The sequence below is a fragment of the Typha latifolia genome, chromosome 8 (genome assembly GCF_019914945.1).
Source record: "Typha latifolia isolate L0001 chromosome 8, TyphaL0001v2, whole genome shotgun sequence".
Classification (NCBI taxonomy): Eukaryota; Viridiplantae; Streptophyta; class Magnoliopsida; order Poales; family Typhaceae; genus Typha; species Typha latifolia.
In genome coordinates, this window is record NC_133093.1 from 7,475,600 (window position 1) to 7,491,998 (window position 16,399).

A 16,399-nucleotide genomic window follows, 5' to 3' on the forward strand; every position below is an offset into this window, starting at 1 on the left:
GTGATAGGTTCTTCCTCTCCAAAAAAAAAAAAAAAAAAAAAAAAAAAAAATTCTTGTCTCATGCGCCTATATTTATTTATTAGCACATAAAGACTGGGACCAGGACGTGGGACCAACTAGTGCCGGTGATGGGGCCCTTACATATTGGAGCAGGTCGTGGGACCCAAAGTAGGCCAACAAATTAATAACTACTGTCCCAGACTACTAGTGTGCGCTAATTGTTTATGTGCAACTGGACTGACGTTAATTTAGTTAGCTACCAAACTTCCAACTTGGTAAGCTATTATTTATTTAGATCAAGAGGACAAAAGATAAAATTTCTCAACTTGGAAAATGACGTGTAGCTTAGGGAAAATTTTAAAAGATTTGTAAATAACTCCCTATATTTTCGTAATTTTCTGATTTAAACATTACGTCTAGGATGATTTTGTAAAGTGATATCTCTATTTTTTTTCTTATAGTTTTCATATGATAATTTGAGTTAACTAAATCTAATTATTTTTAAATAGAAGGATGTATCAATCAAAAAAATATTATGTTAAAATATTATTAAATTTTTTAAAATACCCAAATGACCCTTTGGTGGAATAAATTTTGGCGATTAGATATGGAGATAAATTTCTGATTTGGTGGGGGTGTTAATAAAAAGAAAAGAAAATGTAGGTTGTTATTTAAAAATTTCTCTAAATATTTTTTTTTTGCGGTAATTGTTTCCCAGGCAAGGGTAAAATAGTAAAAGGGAAAAGGAGTGCCCCTTCAGAAAAGACGGGGATATATTTATCATCACATATTCACATGTGATAGTCACCGTTTAGGAAAATGGACGACAGATAGAGAATTAGAGACAACCCTATCGCCCTTTACCCTTCTCTCTCTCTCCAACTCTTTCCCTCTCTAGGAAAACTCCGAAAGTGAGAGGAAATCCCGGAAGCTGCTTCCCTTTTGCGATGAAAAAGTGGTTCTCCATCGAAATCTAGCAGTTTTCGACGTCGAATTCGCCCCAAATTCCCATCTTTCGTGTGGGAAAGGCGGTTTTCCGGTTAGATTTGAGTGGGGGATGAGCGGTTTCCGGTGAGAGGCTAAGATGGTGAGGAGGAAGCTGGTGCTGGTCTTGCTCTGCCTCACGGTTCTCGCACCCCTTGTTCTCTACACCGATCGCCTCTCCAATGCCGCTGATTCCATCCGTGAGCTCCCGATCCCGGAAGAAGTGCGAAGATCGGATTTTTTTGTGTGCAAATTTCGTGCTTATCTGTTTTTTTTTCTTTTGTCTTTCTTTTCTTTTTGGCAGAACATGGTGATTTCCTTGACGAACTTTCGAATGTGGTGAGTAATTTGAGTTGGATTTGGTCCATTTCTGGTTTCGTTTGGGAGATTGTTGAGATAATTTGTCCATTTCTTGATTTTTTTTTTCTGGACTGAGAAATGCAGGGTCACGGTATCGAGATGGAGAAACTAAATGCGCTTCCTCAGGTAGTTTTCTATTAAAATTTTATGATTTTTGTGCAATTTGTATGTTATTAGACTGAGTTAGTTATTGGATTGTGCTTAGGAATCAATGGATGCTGTAAAAGAACCAATTGGGATTGTGTATTTCGATAACCGGATCAATTCAGGTCACGTTTCGGCGGCTCAATTGGACAGTAGATCGGCAACAGTGGGAGGTAAAGATGGAAAGTTTTTTTCCTTGCACTTTTTTCTTTTTGTTTTTGGAACTAAAGTTTTGGACTTGGTGTCAGCTTTTTCTTAAAACTTTACGTTCTGAACTTAGAATCAGAACAAAATTGAGTGGTAGGATTTACTTTTTTACGATTATATAATCTTGGTGAGTTAAGACTGGTGGTCATCACTTTATTTACAGGATTGCCATTAAGGGGATCTGGAGAGCACAAGAGCAGGGTACTGTCTGAAGCCACAGATGAAGGGACTCGGACAGAGTCGGGGGGCGTGATCAAACAAGTGATTGGTAAGCCAACAGACAACAATGGCATGGGGAAGCTGAATTCAGATAAGGAGATCAAGGATACACTCCGTCAGAAAGAGGTATCTTGTTTATTCATATGGAAATCTGGTTAATCCTAGGATTAAATATCTTTTTGCCTGCAGTTTATTTATTGTGAAATGTAGTGAAAATTTATTAATTTTGAAAATTAGCATGCTGACAGGGTGGAAATTTCACATTGTCAGTTTGCTCATGTGGGTTGGTTGTGAGTTGTGACATGCTTCATTTTCTGATTGTGACATGCAACTCTGTTTATCTGTTATGTGCTTGTTAACTAATGGTAAAGTCCCAATTTTGTTGTATAATTAGTATGCATGCATGTGTTTAGATGCATTTCAGTCGCTCTGTTTAGTCATCTCACCTAATGGCTTGGAGTATTCAGTTGTAATGATTCATTTGCATGAATAGAAGAGGCCTGCAAGAAAGTGACTGTTATTGCCTTAATGGTGGGTAATACATTTTGGAGTCAGTAGTTATGACAATCCCATTGAGGTCATCACAATTAGGAGTTATTTTCAGCTCACGTTTTATGGAATCATTTTCATCAATGTATTTTATGATCAACTCTGTGTTTATATATTTTCTGTTCCTTGGGTAATGGCACTGGGTTAGTGGAAACTTCAGAGATTGCTGGATTAGCTGGGAAGACGTTACTAATGTTAACCAGAGGAGATATATCTTTCATGGCTATCCTTCAAAGAGAATTGAAGCATCATCATATCATTTAGTTTGTGAATGTGATTGGTCTTGTCGGTTTCATTACGGAATGCATTTCCTTATGCATGTACCTACCAATTTCATTTTTTGTCTTGATGCTCTTTTATTTGGATGGCTGCTTCAATAAATTTTGTATACTTTCTACTAGCCTGATGTCACTATCATATGGGGTCATGGAGACCATGGGGGTATTTTGTAAGTTTCCCTATTAGTTTTGAATAGGTTTTAGGTGTACTGCAAGAATTGACATAAAATGCTACTTTTACCGAGTGAAGTAACAACATAATCTCGCAACTATTGTGCCCTCTGGTGTTTGACTGATGTTACTTTACCATTTTCTCTAACTGCTTACATGTCATTTTTTTGCAGGAAAATAAATCAGACATGCAATCAATGCCTGATGCTAGAGTTCGGCTTCTTAGGGATCAATTGATCAGAGCAAAAGTCTACCTTGGCCTTGGTGCCACTCGAACAAATCCTCACTTTATCAGGGAATTGCGAGGACGTATAAGGGATATCCAAAGAACACTTGGTGATGCATCGAAGGACTCAGACCTACCTAGGAAGTAAGTGGGATAGTTGGCCTGTGTGCAATAACTCGAGGTTAACAATTTTTTTTTTTTTAATTATCAGTGTATTGATCATTTATTTTATGCTGACTAATTTAGTGCCTACGAGAAACTGACGGCAATGGAACAGACATTGGCTAAGGGCAAGCAAATCCAAGACGATTGTGCTGGTGTCATTAAGAAGCTCCGTGCTATGCTTCACTCTGCTGAGGACCAGTTACGAATTCATAAGAAGCAGACGTTATTTCTAACCCAACTTGCAGCTAAGACCCTTCCCAAAGGTCTTCATTGCCTACCCTTGAGGCTTTCTACCGAGTACTTTGCACTGAACCCTGGTCAGCAGCAGTTCCCAAACCAAGGGAAAATTGAAGACCCCAATCTATATCACTATGCCTTGTTCTCAGATAACATATTGGCGACAGCCGTGGTTGTTAACTCAACTGTGCTTAATGCTAAGGCAGGCTGCTTAAATATCACCAGATTTTCTTGTGAGCTATTATATTGACTCTTGGAATATTTAATGATTACGTTAATGTCTTTTTCCTGCAGAATCCTTCAAATCATGTTTTCCACATAGTGACTGATAGACTCAATTATGCCGCTATGAGGATGTGGTTCCTAGCTAATCCTCCTGGAAAAGCCACAGTACAAGTTCAAAATATTGAAGAGTTTACGTGGCTTAACGCTAGCTATAGTCCCGTACTGAAACAACTTGGGTCACAATCTATGATCGACTATTATTTTAAAACTCATCGTGGAGGCTCTGACACAAACTTGAAGTACCGAAACCCAAAGTATCTTTCAATCCTAAATCATTTGCGATTCTACCTACCTGAGATCTTTCCAAAGCTCAACAAGGTGGTATTTTTAGATGATGATGTTGTAGTACATAAGGACCTCAGTGGCCTTTGGATGGTTGATCTGAAAGGGAAGGTGAATGGTGCAGTTGAAACTTGTGGAGAAAGCTTCCACCGTTTTGATCGGTATCTAAACTTCTCTAATCCACTTATTGCCAAAAATTTTGACCCTCGCTCTTGTGGGTGGGCATATGGAATGAATATATTTGATTTGGCTGAATGGAGGAACCAAAGGATAACCGAAGTCTATCACTCCTGGCAGAAGCTCGTAAGATACAATCATCATGTTTCTTGCAATGTCATAATTTAATTTAGTTGTCTGACTTTTGCATTTATAATTGGGCTTCACCTTTCCTCATATCTTTGTACAAAGCTATCATCCAGTTTTACTTTTATCTGAAAATGAATACATGCAAAAATATGATAGCAAATAACATATACACGTAATTTTTCCCCAATTTACTGAACCTTTGACTTGAAATGATATGCATACAGTTTGTTTAACACTTGGAATTCTATCTTGCACCAATTTCACTTGAAAAAAAAATGCATTGCCACTTTCTTCTTTACCATAATTCAATTGCAATAATTATGTGAGTCCTGAGTCATTTCATGAGAATTATGGGTTCAGAATCTTTGCCAGAAAGTTTCATTTGTTTGAACAGAATCCACTTAGCTGTTATAAAGTATAATATTGCTTTGGATTGCATTACCTTCTATAGTTGCATTCTCATTCAGCATAATATTTTGCCTAGCATGACCAAAAATTATTGTTATTATATCATAATTCTGAAGTGAAGGAGATCTTAATGCTTTTAATATACAGTATCGCTATATCTTATTTGAGGAGGTTTGTGTTTCCAGAAAAGGTAGAGAAACATAAATTATTCAGCATTACTAAAACTAGATATCCATGTCTGCCTTCTCCTTTTTTCATGTCTTTTGAATCATTCTATGTGGACCTTCCATTAAAATGTCTCATGCTTTTCTCCCACTATATGTTTTATCTGCAGAATCATGACAGACTGCTGTGGAAGTTGGGAACTCTTCCAGCTGGTTTGATTACATTCTGGAACCGCACATTCCCCCTCGACCGATCATGGCATGTGCTTGGTCTCGGCTATAATCCACATGTAAACACCAAGGACATTGAACGGGCTGCAGTCATCCATTACAATGGAAACATGAAGCCTTGGTTGGAGATTGCCTTGCCTAAGTACCGCAAGTACTGGTCGAAATATGTAAACTACGACCAGGTTTATCTACGGGACTGCAATATCAGTCCATAAAGGGAGATGGTATCTTGATATCTTTTCGACTATGTTACCACACCCCAGTTGTTGTTTGGTGCCCTCTGCTCTTTGTAGTCTAGTTGATTATTTGATTTGCTATTTTTCTATTCGGTAGGCATATAATTTGTGTAGCTTTTCCTACTCACTTGTTTTGTGCCCTACTGCGGAACTGCAGTTGCACTCATTCTTCAGTACTAAATCTCAATCAGTAAGTTCCATTATGTGGGTTATTCTTTCTTTTATCTTTTGTTGTTGTTGAAAGAAGTGGAAAAGGCCTTTTGAGTTCGTGTCAAGATACTGTCAGCTAAGTGAAAACTTTGGATCCTCCTCTCTTTCCTTTCCTTTCCATCAAAATTTGAGATTTGTGGTTGACATCCAGTTAATTGAAGCAAGCGGATGTCAAGATGCTGCATAAGAATTAGTGTATGTGGCCATTGGAAATGATATACTATGAGATTTATAGACCAAGAATTGATTTTCAAATTGCAGTGTATGTGTATACGTATGTTTCTTCAATTACATGGAACCAAATAACCAAAGAATTTTTGGCCTTTTTTATGTTTTCTAAGAAATAGAAATACCTTTCTAGGTGAGTTTTTGCCACATAATCACTGTGCCTTAGTGTACTGTATTAAGAGTATCTCCAACCGGGTTCCAAAACTCTAAATTTGGGGCTCTAAATTTGGAGCCCCACTATGAAAATGGAGTCGGGCTCCATTTGTCACATCAATTTTTTGAAAATACCAAAATTGCCCAATAAGTGTTATATTCAATAATTTTAATTCCATTTGTATCCTTTGTTAAATAATTTAGTTAGTTAAGCTAAGTATATAATTAATTTTACTAATCGGTTTTTAACAAAAATAATACCATTGGAAAGGTCTCATCGAGACCTTTAAAATGAGTCTAATATTAAATTACTTTTGAGTTAATTTTAATTTTAATTTTTTATTATTTATAAAAATAAGTCTAATATTAAATTATTTTTGAGTTAATTTAAATTAATTTTTTTTATTATTTATAAAAATGAGTCTAATAAATTATGTATCCTAAAATATAATTACTCAAAATTATATGCAACAAATGATGATGTTTAAATTGGAAAAAAAAAAAAAGTTAGAGCTACGAGCTATGCAATTGAATATTAATCGTGATCGCGAGGACAGAGAGATCTTGTCAATTGATTTAAATAAAATTAAAGATCCGAATGAACGTGCTTTCTTTCAAAGAAAAAGACAAGAAATTTGTAGAAGAAGCAATATTCATTAAAAAGTTGGAGGTTCATCGCAAGAAGGTGGACACAGTCAAGAAAGAGAAGGTGGCTATGGAACTGGAACCGGTGGCTACGGAACCGGAACCGGTGGCTACGGAGATGACTTACCAGAATATTAAACATCTATTGCTTTTATTATGTTTGGTTAATTTCTGCTTATTTTAGGTAATGTAATTTTGATATTTTTAGTTAATGACATGTAATGCTTATTTCGATGCGTTTAATTAAAAAAGTAGTAATTTAAAATTATTTCTAAAATTATTGAATATTAATCTTATTTTAAAGATCTCGATGAGAGTTTTCTAACCATATATTTTTTTAATAAAAAATAATAACGCTAAAATGATCTATTAAGCAATTTAAAATAGCTAATATAATAATATATATTATATTATTTTATAATATATATGGAGTGCACTGGGCTCTTGCTCTATTTTTGGCTCCATATTTGGAGGAGCAAGCGGAGATGCTCTAAGAGAATATTTCTTATATAAAATGCTGATTCAATCAGCGTTTATCTTAGATTTTTTTTGGTTGGTGAAATCACTATCTCAAAATTCACTAACTTAAAGCTTATATATTTTAAAATTCACCTACCGGGGTATTTATTTGAAAATCGACTTTCTAAGTTATTTAGGAGAAATATAAGAGGTCAACTATTCTAAACATAAACAACTGCTATTCTTCATTATTCTATTTAACCAGCAGGAAATGTTATCATGATCCATGTAATTCTGATAATTTGATTAATTTACTAGCTTTGTCTTAAGTTAACTGATCTCGTTGGCTTTGACTTTTGATTGGGCACACACACGAGTTGAGACTAAAATGTGATTTTAGCGAGTAATCTGGCCGTTGGAGGTAATGTGGTGTGCATGATCGCTAAATAAATATTTATTTATTTATTTTTACTCTTTTAGGGTTAAATATATTTTACTATTATGTATTTATGCTCAAATTATTTTACCGCATGTATTTAAAAAATTCTTAAACTAATTTTTATACTTATGACTAAAGTGGAACTGGTGTCATAACTATTTTAGTAATTTAGTGGCAGTATTTCAGAGAATTGCATATTTTCTCTAGCAAACACAATATGAGTATTTTAGTCATTTTGATGCCTTTCAATTAAATTTAATAGAAAAATTAGCAGCCCCACTTTAATTATTAGTATAAGAACTAGTATAATTTTTTTTAAAATATAGGAAGGGATAAAATAATTTTAGACATAAGTGCATAATAGTAAAATATATTTAATCCTTTATTTTATTACCTTTTCATCTCCCTTCTTGATATGTAATGCCTTTCAAATCTGTGGTAGTTCTTGTTTAGTTTCTAAGAAGTAGATCAACAATTTTCAAGAGTTTTTTTTTTGGTTCTTTCTGTGGTTTTGGGGTTGTCAAATTCAATTAATAGATCATAGAGTTCCAAAGAAAACCCCGTAGTTCATAATAAGTTAAAGAAAAGTTTGACGAAATTAATAATTGTCTAATTAGTAATCACACAATCTCACCATTTGAGTGGGCAGTTTGGTCCTTCCATGCAGAGAAGAAAATAATATTATTATTCCTTTGATTGGATATCATCAGCATCATCATGCACATCCAATTCATCTCATCTTTCACTTCTCTTCCTTGAAGGATAAAGATGTTCATGTGATACTGTCAGAACTCTGAACACAGCAAGAGTAGGTTGGAGATGGCAATAATAACCTACTGAAAGAAAGAGCTCTACAGATCAAAGTGTTAAAGCCTAATAAGAGGCTTTGTAAGTCTTTACATCACTACATAGATTAGATAGATGAATACTATGGAGCTACATAGCTTCAAAAGCACAAATGCAACTATGCACTAGCAAAATAACAAGCATGAATGTAATAATGTCCACATATATCAGAGATGTGGAAGAACACTACATTGCAGAAGATTGTCAGAGGCTAAGGATCATTTCAATTGACCAGGATTGTTAATGGTAGTAGCCACATAGCAATCAAGAGCATATACCCTTTTGCACACTGTAACAGATCTTTTCAATGCTCTAGCTTTAGTGTGCATTTCGCTAAGTCACATGATTCACATTCAAGGCACTTCATAACCAGCATTAAATTTGATACCATGCAAAATAAAGTCAGAAGCCTTATTACATAGTAGAAAGAACAGGTGAATCTGAAAGAGGCCACACTCAGGTCCTCCTTACATCAAAGCACCATAAGCTAGAACGAAAACAAAACTAGTTACATATACCTAGAAAAGGTGAAAAGAGCCGGAGCCGCCTTATTTACATGGTGCTAAAGCTGAGCTCATATGATAGTCCCAGTAGGGATCAACGCATCCTTGATTACCGTGACGATACCACTCTTGATGAAATAGCCATCAGTCTCCCTTGCTGCCTCTTGCACATTATCAGTATTGATGATCTGGAATAGCAAAAGAGGCATTAGAGTGGGTCATTTAACATCTATTTATCAAGCATGCCAGAGTTCATTAGCGAATCAGATGGGATGCAGTGTATGGGAAAAGAGGCTTCACTACTGCAATAGGGGATCATATGAATTACAGGTGAAAAAGAAAAAAAAACTAATGATGATTTTATTATCAGAACTACTTTAGATGATTATAAACACCAAAGTTTTAAAAAAATTCCATTTGTAAAATAGAAAACAGATTTTCTTTTCTTATACAGAAACCATGAATATCAAACAAAGAAATTTAGAAATAGGAGAATTAAGCACTGTGCTGCAGGATTACCATGACATTATCTCCGATACGGGCGTTCTTATCAATAATAGCTCTCTTGACATGAGAATTCTTCCCAATGCCAATTGGAACACTACCTTTTGCAGCTAGGAACCTCTTATCAGCATCAGTCTGGCAACAAACAACGATACATAAATCAACAGCCTTATGTTATTGCTTGTTTGAAATTTGTGAATGCAGTACCTCATAGTAATCAGCTCCCATGAGTAACGAGTCTTCTATTATTGCACCCTCAGAGATACAGGAACGGAGCCCGACCACAGAATGGTGAATCTTGCAATTCTTCAAGCAAGAAAAGATAACATTACACATGTCTTGTCTCAAATCGTATTCAGCAGAATTAATTGTTCTAAAAGAGTGAAAATGAAACTGAAGATAAGTATCTATATAAGAATATAAGCTAATAATAATACAGCATCCATATTCAGAGTTAAGATAATGTTCTACATAGAATAGCCCTAAAAAGATAAAAAGGCTTAGCAGACAAAAGAATTTATCTATTGTACAACTAAAACTACAGAAGTAATGCAAAATCAACTTACTTTAATCACACATCCCTCACCAATAACACTGTCAGTGACATCTGCATCAAGCATCTTAGAAGGTGGTAAATATCGAGCTTGTGTGTAAATTGGAGCGGAACGATCATAAAAGCTGCATACATAATCCAGATTTTTGTTAATGCTAGGTCAGAACTAACAGAGCTAAGTCACATGATCTATTACAAAACACAGTTCTGAAGCCATCTAAGAGATTTACCTGAAATCTGGAACTGGCTTTTTTGTTATTCCCAGATTTGCATTATAAAATGCCTCAATGGTACCAATGTCTTCCCAGTAACCATCGTACAAGTATGCTTGTACCTGTAAATGTTTATGTGCACGAGTATCTGAAGTTAGATGCCCAAAAATGGGACTTTTCAACAACAACCAGTACATAAAAATTGGAATGAACAGTCTAAATGCTACAACTTATTGATGCTTAAAAGCAAATTACATTGCCGTATCGTTTAGGCCACTCAGATTGAGACAATATAGGAAATTAAAATTTTATAAGTACTTTTGGACTTCCCGAACATCTAACTGACGGGTTTCAAAATGATTAGTGGCAGCAGTATCCAATTGAAAAGCCCAGCCAATTGACCGAATATCTAAGATTTTCTTTTAAGCAGAGATAGGAACAAATATTTTAAATGCCAAATAACACAATAACAAAAGAAATCTAACATCTGCTGCATGAGTTGAACTATGAAATCAGAATGTACATGGTTACCAACATCTAAAGAAATAATGATACAACTTCTTGCTGCTCAAAAGCAATCTATTTTGCCATAAACTGTTGTCCTTCCTGAACATGTAATTGACAGGTTTCCAAATAAAGAGTAGCGATAGAAGTATGCAGAAACAAAGCATACAAACTACTGTACGTACCCTCTTGCCAATATTTGTCGCACCAGGAATCACTTCACTTCCAAAGTCATTAGCCCCAGGGAACTTGTCACGAAGTAACTGCAACATTATATCTTTGCTAATCACATAGATACCCATACTAGCGATGTAAGGCATCTCTTTTGCTCTCTCATCATCAAGGCCTAATATAGTGGTATCCACCTGCAAGATAGAGAAATTGAAACAAGGATATCATGATGGACATTTTTTAGATCCTTATCTGTTGCATGGGAAGAATGAGCTACAAGTATTAAAACAACTTAATGACATACTATCCTCGCAGATATCTCAAAGCTTCTTAAATTGTTCTTACCTTCATTGCTTTTAGCTGCTCTCCTTTAGGCTTCTCTGCAAATTCAATTATGCGCCCTTCTTCATCAATTTTCATTAGGCCAAAAGCTGTTGCACGTTTTTCATCCATTGGCAATGCAGCTACAGTGATATCTGCATCTGTTTCTCTATGTGCTTGAATAAACTTCTCATAGTCCATTCGGTATAAATGATCTCCAGCAAGAACTAGATATTCCATAACATTGTGCTCTTCAAAAAGCCACAGATATTGCCTTACAGCATCAGCAGTGCCCTGCAAAACACAATTCAGAAAGAAATGCACTTAGCTATGAAGGTCTCAATATGACAGAAATATAGCTTCTACTGAGAGAATTTGGTTGTGTTTGAAATGACCTATACTTAAGCATCAAGTGACCAACAGCTGAATAAAAATTTCATAAGCATACATGCACATACATACACAGAGTGGGAGAGAGAAGAATTAAGATTTAGGAAAATTTGCATATATAATACTCTGTATGTTAACAAAATTATAGTTTACACTCTACATTTTTACTATTTATAAATCAAGCTCTATAATTTAGCAAATATGTGTAGAAAATACCCTATTGTTAGATTTATTAGTTAAATTTAATCAAATATCTGGGTGAAATTAACTATATTAAAAAAATTACGAGATTACCTTTAATCAAATCATACTAAAGGCATTTTAGTTATTTTATAAAGAATGACATTTTAATTATTTTAGAAATAAAATATCTCTACTTAATAGAATATTCTCACTGTTTTAGTTCAAATTTAACTCATAGTATTTTTCGGATATATTTGCTAAATTATAGGACTTGATTTACAAATGGTGAAAATGTAAGGTGTAAATTATAATTTTGTTAAAAGATAGGATGTTATATGCAAAATTTTCAGAGATTTAAGATAGACTTTTATTTATAGAAATGAAGCGCCATCCCTATTGAAAGAAGGTCAAAATTGGGAATTTCATATTGACCATTCCACTTATTGTGATCTGAATCAATGAAGATGTGTATGGAATTATACAATTGAATTCAATTAACTGTGCAGCAAGTGATGTGACATAGATAATCTTAATAGTGGATATGTTGTTTCAATCATCAATATTAGTCTAGAAGCATCCTGTCCTATTGAATTTTGGTTCAGACAAAAAGCATCGATGCATAAACCTTATCAACATATAAGATATGCTATGACATTTGTATGCATTCTAGAACTTCTTGCTATCCATTTTGCATGCATTTGATGCTTAGGAAGGAGATATCAAGAGGACACTTGGTACATAGCAATGATCTAAAAGGTGGCCACCTATGCAGGTGGCCAAGGGATTGCATAGCATATATGCAGTATGCAAGCAGAAATGTTGATGCATGTAAGCTCAATATTAGTAATCATTAAAATGATACATAATATGCAAAAGAATAGAAGACCTAAATGATAAATATGAAAGATAGAAACCCCTCTCTTCACAATAATTTGTTGTGCAAGGCTAGTAAAAGTTGTAGTTAAAAATTTGACATATTGACTCCAACAAGTCATGTGGAGGTCCTATGCAGCCTAACCCTTTGTGGGATAGAGAAGGAAAAGCAACCACATATGCGGTCGCTATGCGGGTGCTGCATTTTAGGCTGGCAGCTCCGAGACAATTTTAATCTTTAGATCATATAGGATGTTTCTGAAAATTGGGACGTCTTTGATTTTCCACTGGTACCATCGAGTGCCGAATCAATAAAGCCAATTCCATATATATATATGGAATGCATGTATTTCATTGGTTCGCTACAATTTAGACATGAAAAACAACATCTCACAGAGTATTTTCTTTTACAATTTTCTTTTATCTCTTGCACTACTTGAATCAAATGCACCAGTTCATCGTGTGGTAGCCTATGACAGTATAATTTTCCTATATGGTATGATGCATAAGAATATAAGGAATTTGTTAAGAGGCTAAGAAAACAGAGCAGAATGAGATTCCCAGAAGCTTCAAAGCTGCTTCAGTACCAAAACAAATTATTCCTGCTAGCAGACTACAGCAACTTAAGCCTGAATTTGCGGACTCAGTTTTACAACCTGCAACCTTAATTTTGTTGAAGCAATGAAGCATTAGATAGATGAAGCATGATCAGGGTATGAACTCGTTTAATGTATGAAGTTATGTTTGCTGCACTGAGTACTTATAGGTTTAATATAACAAAGAAGTACTTCATTCTGTATGATTATCTTGGTGACCTTGGGCCCTCTATATTGCTCAAATTTGTTGCCACTTACATTATCATGGAATTTTTGGGGAAAGGCTTAGACGGCAAATCCTCTAACAACAGGATCAAACATGCCATCTTTGGCTCTAGAGCGTGACCATTGACTACACGTTGTTTAGTGGGTTATAGATATTTTAGTACATAACCCATATATAAAGAAGATGAGATAGCGTGAACCCCAAAGAAATATCAACATGAACATATAGAGTTAAAAGACTATGTCAACCACAATATTCTCTTTAAAGTTAGGTATATATGTCCTATAATCACTGAATTAACTGGGTGCACTAGTGTTGAGAATAGAAAAAAATTTTGTGCTACCCTTGTAATACCTGAAACCAGTTGGGATTCTCTGGACTCTGTTGTGCAGCAAGAACTTCCACAAAACCTTCATTCTTGTATCCGCCCATGTTACTTCCATAAGCTCGTGATAGATGACGGTTGAGTGAAGCAGAATTAAACTGTGTCAGCACATAAATCTTTGAAATATTACTGTTCAAGCAGTTGCTGACAGGAATATCTATCAGCCTGTAGTTGGCACCTAAGGGAACTGCTGGCTTTGCCCTCTTCTTTGTTAGAGGATACAACCGTGTCCCAGCTCCACCCCCAAGAATTATGCCCAAAACACTCTACAAGGAAAAACAAAAAACATCCCTTGATACTTTCTGTAGTGCAGCTTCAATCAGTTATTAGCAGCTAAAATCAGAAATACGGTTCAAAAAACATCCATTGATAATTTCTGTAACGAGAAGCAATGAATTTATGGATGGTACTTTCATGTGGTAAGCATGACGAAACTAGTAAATGCAGAGACCATACATTAAACGAACATTTTGTGCTTTTGTTATATGAATCTAGGATTCAGATCAACAACTTGTCTACAATGTTCTAACCTAAATCCAGAGAATGTACGAGTTTAATAGGCAGATAAATTGTAGAGTTGCAATCAGATGTCTGCCTTGAATTACGAACACATGCCGGCTTGTGTGTAGTAATCTGGATAGGGCTCCATCCTTTGCTGCCATAGGATACAAAAGGGAAGATGCCCTAATCATGTAAAATCTTCCAATCTTGTTAGGGATGGAACTATGTAAAAGAAGTATTAACTTGGGAAGCCAACGTGAAAATTTACTCTTCAAGAGATCTTTTTTTTTTAACAAGAAGAGTATCATCTAGTCTTCAAGATAACATTAAAAAGAAGGGATATAATAAATTAGATCGATTTCTGTATATCTTAATTAGAACTAAACGAATTCTTTCAATTAATACAGTCATCGATGTCCCATCTATCCTGGACTTGTTTACATCAGGCCAAAAACTTTATATAAAACAATTTGGCAACCATTTTTAGATATTCAATCGTAATATAATATTAATAAGCCTTTCAACCATGCCAGATGAGTAACTTTCTTTTAAATTAAGCAAGGTATACCTTGGCATCTGCAACACTGGTTCTGGATCACTTATTTTAGTGGTGAAAAAAAATCTTACTTAAGACTCATAATTACTTCTAAGATCTACACAGATCAAAATCTAACATCGAAATACATCCAAAAATAAGATTTCATCAACCGCAATTATAGATCTTTTACTGCATTCTGGCAGTAGCTTCTGTTCAGTATCAATCATTTAAACATCAGACAGCTGAAAACGAATTTACCAAAAGTAATTTCGATGTCATCAGCAAAAACCATTGATCCCAACCGGAACTTAAATTCCAAACAGCAAAAAGGAAAAATAAAATATCAAACTTTTTAGCGCAACGGCATCTCAAAAACCCAGATTACTCCGCAAGGCAGAACATTTCTACCAAATCGACCAAATCCACGTCATGATCGTAGGGGAAACCACCAAAAAAATCTCAAAAAGATCAGTAAACTCGAATTTCCTCAAAATTCGGATAGCACAGAGCAAGAACTCACCCGACTGGCGTCGGGATCGAGGCATGTCTGCGAGCTTCGGGAATCGGAGACCGCCTTCGGGGAGACTACGACGGGGGCCGATCTCCGGCGACGCCCGAGCGCCGCCGCCGAGAAGAGGAGCCGCTCACCTGCGACGTGGGAGGAGGAGGATAGCATCGCCGCCTTGGGTCTCCTCCGATCCGAAGAAGGAGACGACAGCGATGGGATTAGGGTTTTAGAGCTCGTCGGCATTCTCGCTGCCATCGCCATTGCTTGGGAGTGAGCTCTGGAGAGAGAGAGAGAGAGACTAGAGAGGAGGTAATTTATCGGCTCTTCGGTTCACGAGGTTATCGCGATCCGAGAAATAAGACCTTCGTGGCCTCACAAAAATGGGCGCTGGAATTGGTCTCAAATTACGCGAATACCCTTCTTCGAAAGAGTTCGGGGGACTTCATTCCGTATATGGAAATAAGATAGTGGACCACTCCATAAAATAAATAATAGTTGTTTCATGCCACCAAAGATATTTATTGGGAAGTGAAACGCTAAATGCTTTGCGTCTCCTCTTAATACACTTGTATTTAATATAATCGGGATTAAAAAAAAATATAAACATTAGTAAAACTATTATTTATAGCATTACCAAAGGCTTTATAATGACAAAAATACCCTTATATTTATTTGTTAGAATGGAAAATAAATATGAAAGTATAGGCATAGTTGTCATTTTACTTTAAGATGAGGTATTTGGGCAAAAAGAAAAAAAATTAATTTTAAAATAGGAAAAAAAGAAATACTCCTGTGCTCGTAGTTTATGTAAATTATATGTATTTTAATATAAAAATAAAATATATTAATTTTAAAACCAAATATCGTCTTTTATCGAAAACAAAAAAAGCAACTTATTTCACGTTTCTCGTGACTTCCCTTTTTAGTTCACGTTGAGTAATGCATTGCTCTAACCAGAAGTAGTAGGAATAACCTTTTTTTATGTAACGTTTCATCGTC

At 35.3% G+C, this 16,399-nt stretch overlaps 2 protein-coding genes across 2 annotated transcripts; one reads left to right on the top strand and one right to left on the bottom strand.

Annotated features, from left to right (window-relative positions):
* Positions 1 to 787: 787 nt before the first annotated feature.
* On the top strand, positions 788 to 5,655 carry LOC140794001 (probable galacturonosyltransferase 4). Its single transcript, XM_073145808.1, has 9 exons — positions 788 to 1,184; positions 1,289 to 1,323; positions 1,429 to 1,470; positions 1,550 to 1,661; positions 1,859 to 2,040; positions 3,086 to 3,282; positions 3,385 to 3,742; positions 3,835 to 4,410; positions 5,156 to 5,655. Exons 1-9 carry the CDS (start codon positions 1,085 to 1,087, stop codon positions 5,429 to 5,431), a joined length of 1,878 nt encoding a protein of 625 aa, XP_073001909.1. The 5' UTR covers positions 788 to 1,084; the 3' UTR covers positions 5,432 to 5,655.
* A 3,123-nt stretch (positions 5,656 to 8,778) lies between these two features.
* On the bottom strand, positions 8,779 to 15,855 carry LOC140793745 (glucose-1-phosphate adenylyltransferase small subunit, chloroplastic/amyloplastic). Its single transcript, XM_073145423.1, has 9 exons — positions 15,413 to 15,855; positions 13,823 to 14,119; positions 11,225 to 11,494; positions 10,894 to 11,073; positions 10,223 to 10,326; positions 10,006 to 10,117; positions 9,647 to 9,745; positions 9,455 to 9,574; positions 8,779 to 9,123 (listed from the first exon to the last, which is right to left on the bottom strand). Exons 1-9 carry the CDS (start codon positions 15,659 to 15,661, stop codon positions 9,007 to 9,009), a joined length of 1,548 nt encoding a protein of 515 aa, XP_073001524.1. The 5' UTR covers positions 15,662 to 15,855; the 3' UTR covers positions 8,779 to 9,006.
* Between the last annotated feature and the right edge of the window lie 544 nt (positions 15,856 to 16,399).

Excerpts from the sequence above, each read along its gene's own strand:
- LOC140794001 (XM_073145808.1), top strand. The coding sequence starts at position 1,085 with ATGGTGAGGAGGAAGCTGGTGCTGGTCTTGCTCTGCCTCACGGTTCTC. Across the intron at positions 1,324-1,428 it reads TTGACGAACTTTCGAATGTG|GGTCACGGTATCGAGATGGA; the intron begins GTGAGTAATTTG and ends TGAGAAATGCAG. Across the intron at positions 3,743-3,834 it reads CAACTGTGCTTAATGCTAAG|AATCCTTCAAATCATGTTTT; the intron begins GCAGGCTGCTTA and ends TTTTTCCTGCAG.
- LOC140793745 (XM_073145423.1), bottom strand. The coding sequence starts at position 15,661 with ATGGCGATGGCAGCGAGAATGCCGACGAGCTCTAAAACCCTAATCCCA. Across the intron at positions 10,118-10,222 it reads AAGCCAGTTCCAGATTTCAG|CTTTTATGATCGTTCCGCTC; the intron begins GTAAATCTCTTA and ends TTATGTATGCAG. Across the intron at positions 9,746-10,005 it reads GTGAGGGATGTGTGATTAAA|AATTGCAAGATTCACCATTC; the intron begins GTAAGTTGATTT and ends TCTTGCTTGAAG.